The sequence below is a fragment of the Gracilinanus agilis genome, chromosome 5, assembly GCF_016433145.1.
Source record: "Gracilinanus agilis isolate LMUSP501 chromosome 5, AgileGrace, whole genome shotgun sequence".
Lineage (NCBI taxonomy): Eukaryota > Metazoa > Chordata > Mammalia > Didelphimorphia > Didelphidae > Gracilinanus > Gracilinanus agilis.
The window spans coordinates 130704543-130725139 of NC_058134.1; the positions used below are offsets into that span (position 1 = coordinate 130704543).

Sequence of the window (20597 nt, forward strand, 5' to 3'; positions counted from 1 at the left end):
AAGGGTGGGCAATGGGTGACAAGTGACTTGTCCAGGGTCACACAGTTGGGAAGTGTCTGAGGCCAGATTTGAACCTAGGACCTCCCATCTCTAGGCCTGACTCTCAATCCACTGAGCTACCCAGCTGCCCCTTATACATATTTTTATCTTCTTTTCTTTGTAATTCCAAATGCTAGAATGGTTACCCTAGTGCAGTGATTCCCAGAGTGGGCGCTTACAGCCCCCTGGTGGGTGCTGCAGCCATCCGGGGAAGTGGTGATGGCCACAGGTGCATTTATCTTTCCTATTAATTGCTATTAAAATTTAAAAAAATTCATTTCCAGGGGGCTAAGTAATATTTTTTCTGTAAAGGGGGCGATAGGCCAAAAAAGTTTGGGAACCACTGCGCTATTTCTACTAACAGTTTCTTTGAAAACAAATAATTTAATATTTTGCATAGAATTGTGATTTCATGTAAACTTTCTAAATTTATATTATTAACTCATTTATTTATAAACAACAAAAATTATTTGGCCCCAGTCTTCCCCTTTTCATTTAGAGTTTTAAAAACTTCTTTAACATAATTTCATGAACTTAATGATTAAGAATGAGTATAAGAATGTAAGAAAGCTTAACATATTTCATTATGATTTGCTTTATGAAAATATCTCTTATTGTATAATAATTACTTAATATATCTTGAAAATTTGCATCATGTTGTTGAATGTTTACTATAATCTCCACAAGGATGTGTTATAAAATGACACTTTGTCAGATCTTTGATATCTCTGGCAATAAAAATATTTTACTTCAAACACACAAGAAATTAAATCCTGAATATTACTCCTCAAGAAAAGTTAGTTCCCAGAAATTAAAAGGCTATCAGAGGCTAATTGAGATTCATTAAATCACCTATAAAAAAAACTAAATTGACTTTTATAATTATGTTTGCATGTTTTCTCAAGGAGCTGCCTTTTCAGAGGAAGTTAGAGTAGATTGGTATGATAGCTTACTTTTTGTGTACAATACTGATACTCAATAATGTTGAGTCAATATGTTTAAACTATAAATTGTTTATACCTGCAGCTTTAGTCTATTAAGCTAAATTGTAGTTCAATAGGCTAGAAAACTGAGCTAGTGTTTATTTGTTTGATAATACTGCCTTGGAAAAATCTATCCTCTTGTTATACTTTTTAAAATTTGACTTGAGTTAGAAATATTGTGATTTAAAACACATTTAGTACCATTTTGAATTGAAAAGGATGTTTAGCAATATTTTAAATTGTTTTCCTAGGAGAGGAAATTTCCCAAGTTCGTAACAAAAGAAATGGAGAACATGTTCATAGAAGAGATGCGGTCTTCCGTGAATTTGCTAATGGCTAATTTGGAAAGTCTTCCAGTATCTAAAGGTGGTCCAGAGTTTAAACTGCAGAAATTGAAGCGATCACAGAATTCTGCATTCTTAGATATGGGAGATGAGAATGAGATTCAGCTGTCAAAATCAGATGTGGTATTGTCATTCACATTAGAGGTAAGTAATCAGTCTAAATGAAATTGCAAAAATAATATCTTCTGATGGCTTTCGTAATTAAAATCCATATGTGGGTATATATACAGATACACACACATTAAGTATATATACAGATACACACACATTAAGGTCTTAAATTATACCTACAAATTCCTCTTTCAATATTATATGCCAAATGCATATTGATTTAAGCTGCAAATCTATATTATTAAATAACTGTTTTGTGTGCCTTCCTTGTGTCCCTTCTTAGTCTCTTTTTCTCATTATCATCTCTATCATGACTTCTAATTTTGTGTGCCCCATGGTTCTGTCCTTACCCTGTTTCTCTTCTCTCTATATACTCCCTTATTCAGAGTTTTTAGCACTTCTCATGGATTTAATTATCATCACTATACAAATAACTCCTAGGTCGACTTAGTTAGTACTCATGTCTCTCCTGAGCTTCAATCTCAGCTCACCCTTGGTTCATTTGACCTTTCAAACCAGGTGCCCTCTCAGCATCATGAAGTATGTCTATCTAAAATAGAACTCATTATCTTTCAACCAAAATCTGCTTTTTTTCCTATCTTAAGGGCACCAAACTGCTGCCAAGGGCACTGCCACCTTCACCCGTTCTAGCTTCACCACTTTAGCATCATCTTTAGCCCCTTATTTTTACTAATTTCACATATGCATACACATAGGTGGTTAACACGTCTTACAATTCATTTTCCCAAATGTTTCTCATGTCTCCCCTTCACTTATGTAACTATCCTCATCTCCTCTTGACCTGTCTCTCGCTTCATCATTCTATTCTCCACAAAATTGCCAAAATTTTGAATTTTAACGGAATGAATTCTTTGGTTCTGCATTGCCTCTGACAGCAAATATATTTATTTGGCTTTAAAAAAATTTCAAACTTGCACCCTACCTATCTTTCTAATCTTTTTATATGCACTCTATTTTAAAAGTCTGGTCTCCTTAATGTTCTTCCTGCATGACAGCTCATTTTCTACTCTTGTTTAATTCAGTGGAATTGGAGGTCTTGATTTCTCCCCTCCTCAGATGTACATGTAGGAATATATGTATAAATGTATGTAAATGTAATATGCGTGTGTATGTGTCCATGAATTTACCCATGTTATTAATACTATTGAATGCATTTGTAGTCAGCATGAATATTCTATTGTAATCTTAATTTGCATCATTTTCACACACTTTATGCTATTTAAATGCCAGTAATTATTTAAACAAACTTAAGGGTATATAAACATATAAACAATAGATTATTTTAATTACATGAAAACATTTCAGAAATTAAATCAAACTTGATAAACTAGTTAGAAATTTCTCTATTTTGATTATTACATTTCTTTCTCTTTTTTTTAAACCCTTACTTTCTGTCTTAGGATCAATATAAGTATCAGTTCCAAGGCAAAAGAGTGGTAAGGGCTAGGCTATAGGGATTGTGACTTGCCCAGGATCATGTAACTAGGCTGTACCTGAGGCCAGAATGGAATTAAGACTTCCTGACTCCATGCGTGACACTCTAACCATTGAACCACCTCGTTGCTCCTAGAGTAAATTCCTTAATTATATCTGCTAAGAAATGCTACATAAAACTAATTTTAGTTACCCAATACTTTGTGTACTCAAGAGTGACAAGCTTACATTTTTTTTTATTTTTATTCTAAACTTAATAAAGATCAATAGACACAAATACATGTACAAAATAAGAAATGAAGTCTCACAAAACATTTATAATGAGATCAAACAGATGAACAGAAAAATGAACAAACATTTTTTCCCCTCTGTGTTTCATTCCATTCTTCCTCAATTTTTTTTCATCTTTGCCTTTGTGTTTGTGTGTGTGTGTGTGTGTGTGTGTGTGTTTATGATGTGATTTCTACCCTGTTATTTCTAAGTTTTAATTGCTTAACACTGAACTAAGATTTTTAGGATGCTCAGCATATGTGTGTATACATATACAAATATAAAATATACAGATATATGGAACTCTATGGTAATGGAGAGTTATCCTTTCAATTAGGATGTTCTGGATTCCAATTCGTTCTGCACACATACTAGCAATATGACCTTGGACAAATCACTTAGCCTTTTGTTGTTCCAGGCAACTCTTTGTTTGGAAACTGTAGAGGGGAATATCCTTCTGAAATGCTAGAGGGATTTTCCTCACTGCGCCTTCTTTACACCAGATTTTGAGAAACTTTGTCCTCAAGTCCAAATCCAGCACATGACTTATATTTATATGGTCAATAAATTAAGAATGATTTTAAAATGTAAAAATCATTCCTAAATCACAGGCTTTATAAAAAGGGCATTGGCTTAATTTAGCCCATAAGGCATAGTTTGTTCATTCTTTTTTAATTCAGTGAAATCAAAGGTTTTGGCCACCCTGCTCCTCAAATGCATTATATATTTATATGTGTGTGTTATGTGTATCTGTGTAAATATACATATGTATATGAATTAATATTAATACTATATATTTATGGTTGTGTGAATATAGTTCTTTTGACCATCTTGATTTGTATCACCTTTACCCCATTTCCTTGTAATGATGCATCTTATCTTTATAGAACCACATTAGTCTATTAAATTTATGTAATATGATTTATTCAGTCATTACCCAGTCACAAAACATTTCCACGTTAGCTGTTTCAAATGTATAATCTATATTTATTTGCTCTTATTATGATATATTTAGAAGAGTATCTTAGTAAATGAACCCTTGGCTCAAATGGTATGAATCACATATTTTATGATAGCTCTCAAAAATGTTTGTAAGGATCTATTTTAAATATACATATATATGCACACACAATATATATGTGTATATATAACACACATATACATATATGTGCACATAGATATATTTCAGTCAAGCATTTTTACTTCTTAGTTGGTTTTCACAGGGTTTTTGTTTTATTAAAATTTGTTTGGTTAACTAGCTTGAACTCTTGAAGTTTTTTCTTCTTTTTTTCTAGTCTTTGTGAATATAAAATTAGAAAGAATAAAATTTATATGATATTTTTATGTCTCTTTTTTGTTGTTGTTTTATCCTTTTATCTTTTGTTATCTTTCAAACTTAGATGTTTTTGGAATTTAGAGCCATAATTACTCTAGGTCCAAATACTTAAGTAACAAAACTGCATATATAATTTGGTTCTGTACAAGATATGTGTTTACATGAAATCTAATACATCCTCCCTGAATTTGATGGTTGCCCCTGGAAGCTGTGAGGATCTAGGTGTAAGCCTGAGTCTTAGATGTTACAGCCTTTAATCTCTCCATTAATGATATTTAAGCCTTAACTGGCTAAATTAGTGGTTATTCACGCCAAAGCAGCTGGAAGGAAAGTCTCATTTTGGTCTTTTCTCCCTTTGTGTTCCTCTGTAAATGAAATTCAGAGGTAAGATTATGGCGATCAGATCTTATTCCCATTTCAGTACTCTTTTACTCTGTCCTTTGAGATCGAAATGGACCCAGGATAAAATACTCGTAGGTTTTCCTTCCGTTTTCTTCTTCAGTCTGTGTATATGTTGCTGATATTTCAGTATAAATTAAAATCCAATAGGTTTGAAATTTTAACAGTCCCAACCTGGATTCCTTTTGCTCTAAGTCTGTGATCCTACGAGATATCACGACTTCTAGTGATGATTTGTTTCCCCTATATATCATTATTATTGGATGTACTTTGAGCTTTATACATAGTAATGTGCAGAGCATTATCATAGGTATCTGGTACTCTGCCCCATATTCACCATGTTATTACATTTTATCATACAGTCTTTAGATAGCGTTTATGTTATACATTTTTAATAAACTCTCAGTTGTTCAGAAGAATATTTTCTGTTTCTTAATTCCTTTTGCCAACCTCTTAGGCATCTCCCTGTCCCTGTAATTGGCAAATCAGAAATAACTCAGAAAAAGGAATATGACATTCAGATAGTTTTGATGTTTGACAATATGTCAATTAAGAGGCTAAGCAGGGATACATTTAAGCAGAGGATTAAAAATTAGGTTAGCACACGATGGTGAACAAAACTGAAACATCTCTGATTTCTTTGGTCTTCATTTTCCCTGACAATTAAGAGGTCATTGCATTTATTCTATGACTTCAGAGTTATAAACTTGTTACTCTATTTATAAAACCTTTTGAAACTGGCAATTCTTCAGGGTAAAACATTCCCGGCACAGATGGTGGTATTGTTGTAGGGAACAGAATGATTGTTTCACAAGTTGGGTATTTGAGGAGGTCCTGTTTACAATAACTTGTCTTGGAGGTGACAGAAATAGTGTCAGCAGATGCTTTCTTTCATCTGTTTTACACTTTGGCTATTTGACAGACTGAAAAGGAAAATGCCATGTAAATGGGTAATAATCTGAAATATGAGCTAATGTTAACAAATTTTCTCTTAAAATCATCTTAGATTGCATGATTACTTCATTCCTAAAGTAGGAGTGTAGGTTGTTGAAATTATATTGTCTAATTAAAATTTAGTAGACAGAAATTTTCTCTCAAAATGGACTTAAATCCCAGTGATTCAGAGATTTGCATCTGGGTTTTATTTATGGAAAGTCAGTGTAAGTGACACTCAAGATACACATTTCAGATATATGAGCTGGTACAAGTGCTTCATTCATGGCGATTCAACACATCCTTCAATGAGAAATGCTACACATAGTTGTTTTGCTTAATTAATAGTCTCAGCTCTGCTCCAGAGGTATCATATTTCCCCTGTAAAATGAATATCTTAAGAGGTCTTCCTTAAATACTTCATTCTCCATAATTTCCTTGAAATTCTTTTCATTTGCATCCTTAATAGTCTTATAAGTTTGTTCACAGTTGAATAGAAATAAAAATGACAAAAATACAAGACACTTTTTGATTAAGATCCATGTTCATTAAAAATGGGTGGGAAAAGCTGATCCTGTAGACACAGGATATTGGTTGAAATGCTTCCTTTGTCACTTACTCCCAGTGTCATCTTCTTGGGCTTGAGTTTCCTTCCATTTCAAAGTGAGGAGCTGAACTAGTGACCTCTACTTCTCTTTTACTTGTTAAGTCTGTGATCCTTTGAGCCAACAAAGAATATGTCATTATGTTTGGCCATTTTTCTTAGGCTGCAATTGTCCTCATTTTTTCTTCTAGGAAAAGAAAAATCACAAGAAATGATTAAAATATTCTTTATTTTCTATTTTTGGACACTTGTAATCCTATTCCCACCATCTTTCTAGAAGATTATAATGAGATTCTGGATTATCTGAAAGAGAAAATAGTTCACTCTGAAGATGATAGTGTTCCTTTATATATTTTGTTATATCATGATTCTTATAATGAACAAACATCATAGCATAACATACAAGGTAATCCAGAAATGGTGGATTTAAGGATCAAGTTTTTTCATGATATGTAATTGCATTCCATATGCTTTTATACCAGGTCAGTCATCAAAGGAAAAGACATGCATATTAAATTATATATGAATTTACAAGAGTTAATAATAATACAAGGTGAAAGATTGATACAATAAAATGCATTCAATATTTTCTTCTTTGTTTGATGAAAATAAACAAGAATATTTTTGCATTTTAAAAATACATAAAACTAATACCTAAGATTACAAATGAAACCACTTATATTAAAATGCATTGACCAAATTATTTTTAAAAAAACAGGTTCATAAAATACCCTAGGCCAACACTGGCAAAATATTGGCAAGTCCCTCCCTCTCCCCTTCTTCCCAGTATCAGAGAACATTTTTTTGCATGCCCTGCCCCTTGGTCCAGCCACCCAAACTGAGCACTTCCTCCTTCCGTTCTCTGGGGGGGGGGGGGGAGTCCACAGGCATATTGAAGTTGCAGTTCAGGCACATGAACTTGTAAACATTAGCCGGTGCTACCCTGGGTTAATAACTCCTGCCTGTGCCTGCATCTCTCTGTTTCTGCCTCTCTCTCCCTCCTCCAGTGCCAATATACCAAAAAAGAAGACAGAAAGAATAATGACAAAGGTAGTACACGCACTGGATTTGGGAAATCAGTCTACTAAAATAGATCACAATTAATGACATGGTAGCTAAGACCTAAAAAGTTGCTGGATCCACATAAAAATTAAATGATTTGCCTTAGGTTTCACAATGTAGTGATAATCCAAAATAATAAATACTAAAAACACTTCTGAAAGCAACATGACGAGAAGCAGTGTGGTACAATGGGATAAACGTCAAATTTGGAATCAGAAGACTCAGGACCAAATTCTAGATATGCTATTTACTACTAGTGTTATAATGGATCGAATACATGGCCTGGAGTCAGAGTTCAAATTTGACTTTAGACATTCACTAGCCATTTAAACCTGAGCAAGTCAACCAGCCCTCTTTGCCTCAATTTGGTAATTTGTAAAATGGGGATAATAATAGCACCTGCCTTTCAGAGTTGATGTAAGGATCAAATGAAATAAAAATTGTAGAGTGTATGGCACAGTGCCTGGCATATAGATAAATACCACATAAATGTTAGCTATCATAATCATAATCATCATCATTATCATCATTATTATTATTAGCTTGTGATCTTGAGCTTCATCTCAGTTTTAAAATCTATAAAATGATAATAAGAATATCGATATTGTCTTCTAGGTAAGACACTTTAAAATGTATATAAAATTTTAATATAAACTTCAGTTTTTATTATGGTACAATTGGACAATATTATTAATATCCATCAATTACAAAAAGTAGATTGCCTTATGATAGATGATAATTCATGCATATGCTACTCATCACAGCTCTTGAGATTCAGTTGTGAATCATTTTGTAGATTTACATTTGTGAATTCTTGTACTAATCATTTTCATTTTTAGCATCCTAAGTTTAGAGCTCTCTTAAAGAATTTCCATTAAATTTAAATATTTTAAATTATTTTCAGTTTGTAGTTGACAGAAGATTTTGAGTTGGTTCCTAAATAAATTGGGCAGGGTTGTTTATTCTATCTTCAATTTTTAAAAGTTGAAATTGAAAAACATCAGAAAATAAATGACATGCTTCCTTCCCATGAATAATATTGATTGTTTTCCTCTGTGGTAAGTGATTCATTCAAAAAATATTTATAATTGTGAATACTGTTCTGTGCTATAATCATCATCACAAAATGCTATAAAACCAAATGAAGAAAACTTTTTTAAGCTATGATGATTGAGAATGGCTTCATGAAGAAGGTGGCATTTGAGTGCTGCCTGAATGGAGGAAGAAAAGTTCAAGCTAGGGACAGGATTCTGATTACTGCAGGATGAAAAAAAAAATAAAAGAAATGAGAAAGCACAAGATACTTTTTTAGGAATTGAATTACTTAGTGTTACCATTTCTGTGCTCCTATTTTGGTCTTAGATGTGACACAGTGCCTTTTTGTTTCTCTTCTGTTATTTAGATTGTTATAATGGAAGTTCAAGGTTTAAAGTCAGTTGCTCCAAATCGAATTGTTTATTGTACAATGGAAGTGGAAGGAGGAGAAAAACTTCAGACAGATCAGGCTGAAGCCTCAAGGCCACAGTAAGCTATTAACAGTGTTTTGTCTTATTTTATTTTAATACAAATGTGTTTCCTTTGCAGAATGATGTGTTATCTTAACATTCTGAAATTACTATTTGGATTGGTTGTCTCAAGTGTAGAGAATCTATATTTGACTTTTTCAGTGGTGGCATTCTAATTAGAAGAATAGCTGCATTCTTACTAAATATAGCTAGGAAATTTGATGTATAGTTGTTAAATTCATTATAAATAAATAAGATGTTTATAAATTATTTTAAGAAATGTTATGTTTTATTGTATTGTATAAATTATTTTAAGAAATGTTATGTTTTATTGTAAGAAATGTTATGTTTTATTGTAAGAAATACATGGGTGAAATTGTAACAAACAACCTTTATTTGTATGTCCTAGAAATATGGAATTATAGAAGAAGAAAATCCCCTAGAATGATAGTATGGTTTGACAAAGGATGAAGAGCAGTTAATGACTTTCACTTCTTAGCCATCAAATCCATCACCTCCTGTTGCAGAAATGTATTCAAACAAAGGCTGGCACATGTCACCAGAACCTGGTGCTAATTTACAATGATCACACCACAGTGGAACGAGTCTCTGATAATCCATGGCTCTGGGAGTGCTAGAGCCCAGGAAACTTGTTCCAACATTAATCTCTGTGTATAGTATGACAAATGGTAGAATTCTCTTTCTACCGCCTCTTTAACCCAGTATATTTCCATGTTCATTTGGATGGGTATATAGTAGACCCAAAAGTTATCCAGGAATTATTTAGGATAGTAATTATAGAACTCTAGTTGTGGCAAATATAAGAGGGTCTTGAACTAAGAAAAGGTAATGAGAAATGTTTTTGTTTGTTTTTTAACTTCTTGGATGATCTGCTAGTAGGATTGAAATAATAATATAAATAGATACAGGAATCATAAATTCCTTGAGCTGGATCCTATTTTAAAGAACAACAGGACAAGTCTCTTCATTTTAAATCAAGAAATTGAGGCATAGAGAAATTAAATAATTTCCCCAAGTTATAGAAATTGAAGTAGGAGGACTGTGATTGACACCCAGATCTTTGGATTCCAAATACAGTGTTCTTGTCACTGCACCATGCAATATCCTTCAGTTCAAAAGATATTTTAGAGTACCCTCATTCAGCTAGGAACTAAGGATGAAATGATGAAAGTGACATATTTCCCATTCTCTCAGGACATCAAAATTTTGTAAGGGGAAGAAGCTTGTGCACAAATAAATATAAGTTAATACATTGGAGAGGTCACGAAGAATGATGTTTGAGGATCAAAATAAGAGAGATCAACTCCAGTAAGAAAATCAGGAAAATGAGCTAGAATATTTAAAAAAAAATCACAGGGTCTTAGAATTTGAAGGGACCTTAGAGATAATATAGTATAGATGTGTCACATATGTGGTCTATGGACACACAATAGAAGTGCTGCCAAAACTAGATTAAAATGAATTTAACAAAATAAATACAAATGTAGTAGGATGTAGAAAATATAGATATTTCATTTTCTAACTCGATTTTCAGCCTGCAGGGATCTTTATGTATGGTTTGATGTCCTAGTTTCTTTTTTAATTTGATGCCTCTGATCTATTCTCACCCCTTCACTTTACTAATAAAGACACTGAAGCTTACAAGGCTTAAGTGATTTTTCTTAAGACAACCTAATGAGTAAATGGCAGTACTAATACTCACACCTAGGTATTCTGCCTCCCACTGAGCCATTTGACCATTCAAGTAACAAGCATGGATTAGGCTTCTCTTATATACTATATATTATACTATGTACTGTAAATATAAATGGAAAAATAAAATAGTGTCTGCTCTCAAGGATCTTAGATTCTGCTGCTAAAGACAAAAATATGTGGGAGTATGTAATACACACACATATAGATATATGTAAATACACACATGTTTGAATGTATTTACATGTAGTATATGTTAACGATATATTTAAAGTATTATGTAAAGTATATACATATATGCATGTATGTATGTATAATTCCCCCTACTTGCTCACACTCCTGGGTTAATTCCTCTGGTCAATTTTATATTCAACACTAAATACCAGATTCAATCATCAATTAGCATTTATTAAATTACTATTACGTGTTAGACACTGTGCTAAATACATTACTCTATGGCCCAACATTGTTTAAAATATAGCCCATGAGTCCCATTGATACATTCATTTTTAATGGTAATCAGTTTGTATCAATGAGATCAAAGCAAAATCATTAATTTGCTGAAAGGGCATAGCATAAAGAGTAGCAAAAAAAAAAAAAAAAAAAAAAAAGCGTTCCCTTAACCTTTTTCTAAACCTGTAGTAAATTCTCCCACAAATGCATAGTATCAGTGGGTTACAAGTAGAGAGGGATGCTTTAGGAACATATGACTAAGAAAATCTCCTGCGCTGGGAAGGTGTTAGTTAGGGCCTGAAGTCTTCCTGCTTCTCTTAGTACAATCGCACTGTTCCCATTGGGCAGTGTCCCTGATGGGCAGTTTTCCTGAGCTCCCTGGCCCTGAAGCTTACCACAAATTTAACTTGAACTTTCAGCTCCACTGACTGGAACTGATCTCTGCTTGGCATCGTATCATTTACTAGGCTAGTTTCTTCATTGCCTGACTCCACTACTGTGTGGGAAAGTGCAAATAAGTTAGAGTGAAGTTATGGGTGAAGTGGAAAAGAATAAGAGGTATTCTGTCTTGAGATCTAGGTTCTTCCTCTGCAGCCAGCTCTCTTCTTTACTGTCAGAGAACACTATTTTGCCTCCCTAAAGCATATGTTCTTGCTTTCAAGAGTCTACCAGACTGCCCATTAATTACATCAAATTGATTGTAGAATAGTATCACACCTCCTAAAGAATAAAGAAATGTACAAACTTCCTTTATTCTAGACTTGAAAGTCTTAAAGTTTACTTTGTTGAAGTCTGGGAACATATCACTTGGTTTGTTGATGTTTTCACGTCTTCCATGTTTTGAGTAAAATCAGAGTGGTGTACCCATTATAATCTCTGAATGTACCAAGTGGCTGGTGGAGTCACTTCATCAAGAATACCCTGATTATATGGAAGATGATTTCAGAAAGAAATAGGATTCCAAACAATAGAAGTAAGGAGCTGATACTTTGCTAATATGGGTAACAATTAGTTTAAAGGTACCAAAATAGGGCACAGAATATTATTTTTAAGGAGAAGTTATAAAAAGTCTCTTTGGCTACATTGTGGTTTGCATACAGAGGAAAATAGTATGTTATAAGACTGGAAAAGGAGGACTGAGGCCATGTTGTAAAGGACTTCAAATGCCAAAAAAAGAAGTTTAGTCAGCAAAGCATATATTAAGCAAGGCACTGTGCTGAGTATTGGAAAGGGAAGAGAAAGCAAAAGGGAGAAAAATATATGGTTTCTGATCTCAAAAGGGCTAATATCTAATGAGAGAGATAATATGTAAAATGCTACATACGATATATACAATAAATGGAGTTTATTGAATAGGGAGATGGCATGGTTATACCTGCACTTTAGGAAAACACTTTAGCAACTAAGTGGAAGATGGATTGAAGCACAGACTTGAGGAAGAATAACTGCCCAGAAAGCTGTTATGGTAGTCCAGGTGAGAGATGATGAGAGCCTGCATCAGGAAAGTGTCTGTGTGATTGGAGAGGAATGAGCTTATATAAGAAGTGATTGCAAGAGAAGGGTCAAGGATGGCACTGATATTGCAAGCCTTGTGACTGGGAAGATAATAGTACCAGTGACAGTAAAAGGGAAGATTAGAAGGTAGAAGACTGTTGAGAAAATGAAATATGTTGCATTTTGGATATGTGAAATTTGAGATCGCTATGGGGCATCAAATTCAAGTTGTCAAAAAGGCAATTGGTGATTTAAATCTGGAGTCTAATTTTAAAAAATGACCAAGGCTGAGTATATAAATAGAGATATAGATAGATAGATCTTGGAATAACCAATATAGAGATGATAATTAAACAATTAATGATAATTGATAATTAAATAATTAATGATAAGATTTCCAAAAGAAATATAAAGGAAGAAGTGAAGAAGACCTAGGACAGATTCTTCATGGGAGGAAATCCACAATGGCTAGTGGGCAAGATCTAGTTGAAGATCCAGGAAAAGATCTCATTGAGAAGGATAAACCATAGAGGAATGGGGGGAAGGGGGAGAAAGAAAATGGTGGTGAGGAAGAGCGAGAGGATGTGAGGGAGAGAAAGAGAGAGAGAAACAGAGACAGAGAGAGACAGAGACAGAGTTTGAGATTCACAAAAGTAGAGAGTCAAAGAAAAAAGTAAAAAAAAATGAGAATTGAAAAAATGGCCACTAGATTTGATATTTAGCTTTTATTTGTTCCTAGTGGTAATAGTGAGCTGCTAGAATTAAGTAGGAATGACATAATAAAGCTTAACTACAATTTAGAAATATCACTTTGTCAACCGTGTGAAACATTCATTAGAATGGGGACTCATAGATTTAAGGCAAAGAGATCAATGTGAAAACTCTAATACTTTTCCAGCAGAGAGGTGAGAAGAACCTGTATTCAAGTGGTTTTTCTCTCAAAAATTATTCTGACAGGTAGAAATAGTTGTCTGTGAATCCCTGCCCCAACTTTCTCCCCTGGCCTCCCTCTGCTATTCTCCCTGCCTTTACAGGTTTGTTGTCTGGATGTCCCAGATTTGGGAGCTTGACATTACTTAATGTGTATTTCTGTATTCAGTTCTGTAATCTCTGCTTAATAGAATCCTACCCACCTTTCGAGGTCTAACTCTTGTGTCATACACTTCATTGATCCTTCTATGATCCCTACCACACATTCAAATGAGAAAGGGTTCAGCAAGGTTAAGCCTAATTTCCAGTATGCCATGCTCAAGACTTTCCAGTAAGGAACTAAATTTCCTAAGAGCCCCAGAGCCCAAGAGTTGGACACAATGACAGAGAATTCAAAAGCAACACAGTTTTCTTAGTCCTGTGGTTAGTTAATCAGAACTGAATCTTGAGGCTGTGGCCCTCATAGGAAGTATATTCCCTGTGGGAAGAGATAGGCTTCCTCTCTCATCTAACCTTTGTTACCACAGATCATATTCTGAACTTTGTTTTTTATAGTCGTTTGTGTTCTCTCACCTCCTAGACTATACTCTCTTTTTAGGTACGAATTCACCCTTAATTTATCTTTGTATTCTCACTTAGCATCTAACATGGTGTCTAGAGTAGATGTTCAATAAATATTCTTTTAATGGAATGAAATAATCAATTTCAGATTGAGGGAACAAATTGAAATATTTGAAATTTGGAGTGTTAATTGATTTTCATCCATAAGAGGAGAGAGAAGTAGAACTGTGACTGGCTTCTCCCTTCAGTGGAGAGCGAGACACTGACCCCAGATTTTCTTCTCCCCTTCTCCATCCCAAGTATCAATTCAACCCAGAATATCTCATTTTGTATATAAATAATATTAATTTAATTTATTAAATGACTTATGCCTAAGTACCTTGAAGCACTATAATAATAATGTATAGTATTAAATATGTAAGGTTCACTGCCATAAGCATTACTTCATTTCGGCACCAGATTTTTTTTCCAGTTGTGTCTATCCCTATAGTTAATTCACTTAGCATGGGCATGTCATGACAGCTTTAAAACATTAGTGGTTACATAATGAAGTAATTTACGTATTATGCAAATTGAATTCACTGGCATGAATTAAAATGCATTAAAATTAGGGGGCAATATACATAGCTTTTAGAGATTTTAGAATAATAAGTGTTTTAACTTTTTCAAAAAGCACATCTGTTCTCCTGACAAGCCTTGGAGTTGTCTTTAGATGCCCCTCCCCTGCCAAAAAAAAAAACACTTCAATTTTTCTTTGCTTACAAGTGGATTATTTAAAAAAATCACAAAATGCTTACCAACCATAGTATTTCTCAATTATGTAGCTACTTTATCCTTGAACTCATCTCACTCAACAGGACGGAAATTGCATTATCTTCCATCATCATAGTAAATCATGCTTCTAACACGTTTTCTACATTTTATTGCTTCAACAATTTGGGCTTTGCTGGAGATCAATTCAATCTTCTCTAAGACTAATTAAAAAGCCTTATTTCATCCATATTTTCCAATAAATTTAATCAAGATACCTATTCATTGCATCTTTCATTCCACTAATGTAGAGCATCTATTCTACATTAAAATGGAGACAGCATGCCCAGTAAGATGCCTCTTTGAGTCCAAGACCACTGCTCTAAAAAACAAAAATCACCTTAATGACTTTTTACTTAGTACATTTTGGTGGAAGGAGGATAAGTTCTGTTTCTTTGGAATTTTGTTGCTTGTGTTTGAAGAAAGGATGAAGAAAGAAATATCATTTTTATGCTATGCAAAACAATGATGTAATAAATACTTGGTCACTTGTCAATTGGGAGAAAATATTATTATGGATTATATGGGTGTGGAGAAGCAATATACAGCCCTCAGTCTCTCCACCTGTTTATGGGATGATAGCCAGGTGAGAGTAGTCTGAAGTGCTTTCCATTTCTAAAACAAAGTCAGTAACTACAGGGTCTGAAGAGGGGGATTGCTGAAGATAAAGAGGAAACAAAACACGATTGCCAGAAAGGACATTTAGGAAAAGTCAGTTAGTCAGGAAGAAGTCACAGAAAATGCTGGTTTCATCCATGGAAAATAGGATTCTGTGCAACCACTTTTGAAAACTAGATGACAAAATAATTGAGTATTCATGTCAGCTAGGTCAAATGAGATATTTTTGAAAAGCAATTAGCATGGTAACTGGCACATAATAGGTGCTTAATAAATGCATATTCTCTTCAGCTTCCCTACTCATAAGATCTCTAATGGAAGCAAGGGAACTTTTGAGACTCCTAGACATAGTTTTAAAAATCAAAGCATGAAAATAAGAAAGGCTAGCCTCAGGGATTGAGCCTAATTTTTACTTCATATTTCTTTTGATATTTGGGTCTTTTAAGTATTTTTTGTGTAAATGTACCAATTAGGATTTGTGATGTGTCACAGTTGATGTTAAACATGGTGTGACTGTTCAAATGCCATTTAATAGAAAAGTGGTAATATTTCTTTAACTGTTTGAAAGCCTCTTGAGTTCAAAGCCCAGGTTATATGGCCCTCCTGACTTCCCACTAGTCTCATGAGCTGCTGACTTCTCAAGTGCATCCAACTTTTGGGAAGTGGATTCTCAAATCCACTTCCAACAATATCACTTGGTACAGAAAGCCTTATTATTTATAGATTGTCAATCTGTTATTTTGAATTTCTTGAGTTTTATTGAAGGCATTTTAATGCAAATGAGTACCTGGCAAAATAACTTATTCTGTGTTTGAAAAGGTAAGCATGGGGGACAAGCAAAGAGATTGATATTCAGTTATTGGAACCTTGCATTGAAAACTGGCTGAAGTGCTCTGTGTTTATTAGGAAGACACTTCAGTCATTAGGGCAGAACATTGAGATTCCTTTGTTGTATAACTGTGCAGGCCAAATGGAGAATGCTGCTGCTTCTTCGCTAATGGGAAATTTAAAGCCTGAAACACAACTATAACAATATGTCAAGATACCGAAAGGTTTTGGCAGCTATAACTGAAAGCAATTCAGAATGGCAAAGCATTTGTATTCATGCTCGTGTAAATAAAGAGCCCACAGAAACACACCTGAGCTTTTTTGATGTGAGATATTTTACTTTTCATTTGAATGTGTTATATTGGAATACATTTTCAAATAATGTTTCATTTGTTAGATCTTCTTGTAGAATAGTTACAGAACACATAAGCTATTCATTTTATATGATTAAAAATGTGAAAGGGGACCCACAGTTTAATCATCCAGAAACAAAAAACATTTATATATACAGCCAATGATCAAAAAACATGTATAAGATATTTTCTTTGTCCTTCCATTGTGCATGTATCTTAAAAAATGTTTCTTAAACCAAAGTTAGAGGTGTCAGATTGAATCTTGGTCTTCTTGACTTGGGCTTGAAAGGACTTTCTATCCACTACACTATGCTGTCCATATTATTATATTCAAAACCAAGATACAGTGCAATGGGTTATATTTGTTTGGGTTAGTGGGTTTTCCTGTCATATCACTTCCTGCTTCTAGGTAAAGGTGTGATCATTCTGTCTGAGTTGCCAGTCTGCTTAACAGGCCACTGTCCAATGTGACTCTACTAACATTCTGAAAGACCCCTTCTACCTGGCAACAAGTGGAAGCTAATAAATCTTCTTTAATAAAACTTGGATCCCTAGATGATATGTAAAGGATTACTGTCCTGAAATAGTGATTGAAACTCCTGGAAGGGAGCTCTCACAGGAATGGAAATAACAGGTCACCCACTGTCAGTCAACAAACTTTAATTAAGCATCAACTAAGTGCCAGGCACTGTGCTAGGTTCCAATACTCCATGGACAAATGGAAAGAATGAAGATGTCCCTATTCTCAAGGATTTTACATTTTCACAGAGAAGACAAAGTGAGTATGTGTGTTTATAAGTATGTTTATATACATAAATGTATATAAAACAAATTCAAAATAATTACAGAGTATTTAGGCAAGAAGGACATTAGCAGTTGGAGGGAAACAAGAAAGGGTTTATGGAGAAGGTCATACTTGAGCTGCATCTTGTAAAAAGAAAAATCTTATGAAGTAAATAGCAAGCCTATTCTATCCATAGATGACCAGAGAAAAGACAGTGATTATAGATGGATTATCAAATATGAGGGAAGGCTCATTGGGCTGCACAGGAGAGGTGGAAAAGTTCTTAAGAATCCTTTATTTAAGTCCTGCTCCGTGTAAGATGCTACATTACATACTAGGCATCCAAAGAAAGGCAAAAGATAGTCCCCAAGCGATGTTACCATCCACATCCTGTTGTAATAAGGTAAAGGTAGTGGTCCTCAGATCCAAGTGGCCCCTTTCTCTGCTTTATAGAGTTTTTGTCTACTGAAATTTTACTGATAATAATCACAATAGTTTAGTGCTCCCAATGTGGACAATTCCTATAATTCAGATAAATTTGGCTTTCTGCTCTTATTTAAATTTGTATGTATCTCTAGCTGACCCCTGGCCTTTTAATGTTTGAAAGGAAAAAAAATCAAAATACAGGATATATTTAACTAAAGAATTGAATAGATTGTGTGTGTGTGTGTATACACATACATGTTTATATATAGTGTGTATATGTATATAAAACATGTGCATACACACACATACACACACATCCAGACAGAGAGAATAGTTTCTGATCTTATTGGTCAGGGATGATGAGGAGAATCAGAGAAAGAGCAATCTCTTCTTTTTAAAACTTCCCTGAATCCTTGAAGAAGTAGGTACATCTAATCATTTCTGCCTTTGTCTTCTCTGAGATTCTTCTAGGGGCCAGATGGCTATCTCTGGTTTCTCTATTATTGACTGCAGTTCATCTGTTATTTAACTTTCTCCTTTATGCCTCTCCTTTCAGTTCTGCCTCTCTGCTGCCCTTGTTTCATTGGTGCTTTCTATCTCATTCATTAAGTCTAAGGCAGGGCTAGGGATGCTGTTTTGCCTCTGTTGATACTGCTACTCAGTTTTTATAGTCTTCACTTTTTCCACTGATGTAGATGTCACAGGTTGTGTGTGCCCCTTTAAGAATCCTGGGGCTTAGAGGCAGCTACATATCACAGTAGATAGAATGCCAGGCCTGAATCAGGAAGACCTGGTTTCAAATCTGGCCTCAGACACTTCCTAGTAGTATGACCCTGGGCGAGTCACTTAACTCCAATCTCCTAGCCCTTGTTGCTTTTCTGTTTTAGAATTGACACTAGCACAGAAGGTATGGGTTAAAAAAAAAAAAAAAAGAACAACCACTTGAAATATAGTTTGAAAACTCCAGAATTGGAAGATATCTCAAAGATCATCCCATTTAACATACACTAAAAAAAAAAAAACAATCTTAATCTGAAGAGCATTAAAAAAAAAGAATTCCTGGGCATGACTCAAGTTTGCCTTCTGATTCACCAATTGCATTCATCCCATATTGAGAAGGAATAAGAAGGTATGCTTGTCTTTAAAAACAATATATTCTGACATTCTAGTTAGTTATTGATTCTCTTATTACATAGGCAAAAATATAGAGTGAAATTAGGCTCATATGAAATTTATCAGATGAATAATAAAAACTCATATCACATAGCTGCTTAAGATTTCCTCTGACCAAATTTTGAATTAATTCCGTTTTGCAGATGAGGAAACTAAAGCTTTGAAAGGCAGTGATTTGCTCATGATAAGAGAGTCAGAAACTTGTTGGAAATGGGATTTAAATCCAACACCAAATTTTAAGATTTCAGGTCCAGATACTTCTGGTATACCTCATAGGAATTGCAAGCTCTTACTGGGACTGTTAAACTCTGCCTGTAATTATTCCTCTACATATTTTAAAAACCAGGGCTTCCTTTATTGAGGTATATTTTTGTCAGTGGTCAATGGATCTCAAACTCATGGTCCAAAAAGAAAAAATGGATAGAATAAAAACACCTACTTCACAAAGTTGTTGAAAGTATTAAATAAGATCAAATCAAATGAGATTATATATATATATATGCATATATATATAAAAGTGCTCTCTAACTATTAAAGGACTATGCAAATAATAGCTACTAATATAAATATTTTAATAGAGTTTTCTGTCTTGGAAGAAACACTACGGCATAATGCAAAGACCACTGGACTCAAGTCGAGAGAACTTGGGTTTTAAATACTGGTTCCATTATTTTATTATCTGTATAATTTGGGGAGAAGTCACTTATCCTGTCTTGGCCTCATTTTGCTTATAGGGGAAATTAAAGGTTGAAGCAGATCTTTCTTAAGGACGCCTCTCATTCTAAATTTCCTGATGCACAGAATTTATTTCCTTTTCTACAAGGATTTTTTTTGAGAGACACATACTTTTCATATGTCTAAATCAGCATCCTTTTCCTCATTTGTCTATTTTCTTTCAGCTTTTTATCATATACCTTTGAAAATCCAAGAATGTCAGGGAATTACCTATAATTGGTGAGGACTTAAGGAATCCTAGAGAAAGATAAATAACCCAATTTCCTGAGGCTAAAGGAGCCGTCTACCTCCCCATCTGCCCAGCCCCTCAACTTGTGTGAATTAATGTCTATATTCTGCTAGTGATTTTGTTCCATGCTTTTGTACTGTCATCTTAGGGCTAAGCTGGTGACTATCTTTGAAGCTTGAAAAGTTGATTTTCCAAAGAAAGTCACATTTTTCAGGATGAATAATGCCCAACCATCAGCTCTCAGTAAAAGCATTCTTCAGTTGTCATATGTTTACTTGAAAAAAATCAGTTTTGTTTCGCACTTCATGTCAGCAGAGATTTATATCTGTTATGGTAAAATGTAGCTGTCAAAGTATTGCAGGATTTGTGTGATGTAGCATTCTACAAATGGTGACAGTAACTCTACAGCCTTATCTTCTATATTGGCACAGTATGTTAATACATTACGA

General features: G+C 34.1%; 1 protein-coding gene across 15 annotated transcripts in view; it reads left to right on the plus strand.

Annotated features, from left to right (window-relative positions):
* The window catches only part of CADPS2 (calcium dependent secretion activator 2), a 694484-nt gene that overhangs the window by 313599 nt on the left and 360288 nt on the right, over positions 1-20597 (plus strand). For all 15 annotated transcript variants that reach the window (XM_044678498.1, XM_044678502.1, XM_044678507.1 and 12 more), the window contains exons 5-6: positions 1274-1510; positions 8939-9060. In XM_044678498.1, coding sequence (XP_044534433.1) covers positions 1274-1510; positions 8939-9060 — 359 coding nt within the window. The remainder of the gene's footprint in view (positions 1-1273; positions 1511-8938; positions 9061-20597) is intronic.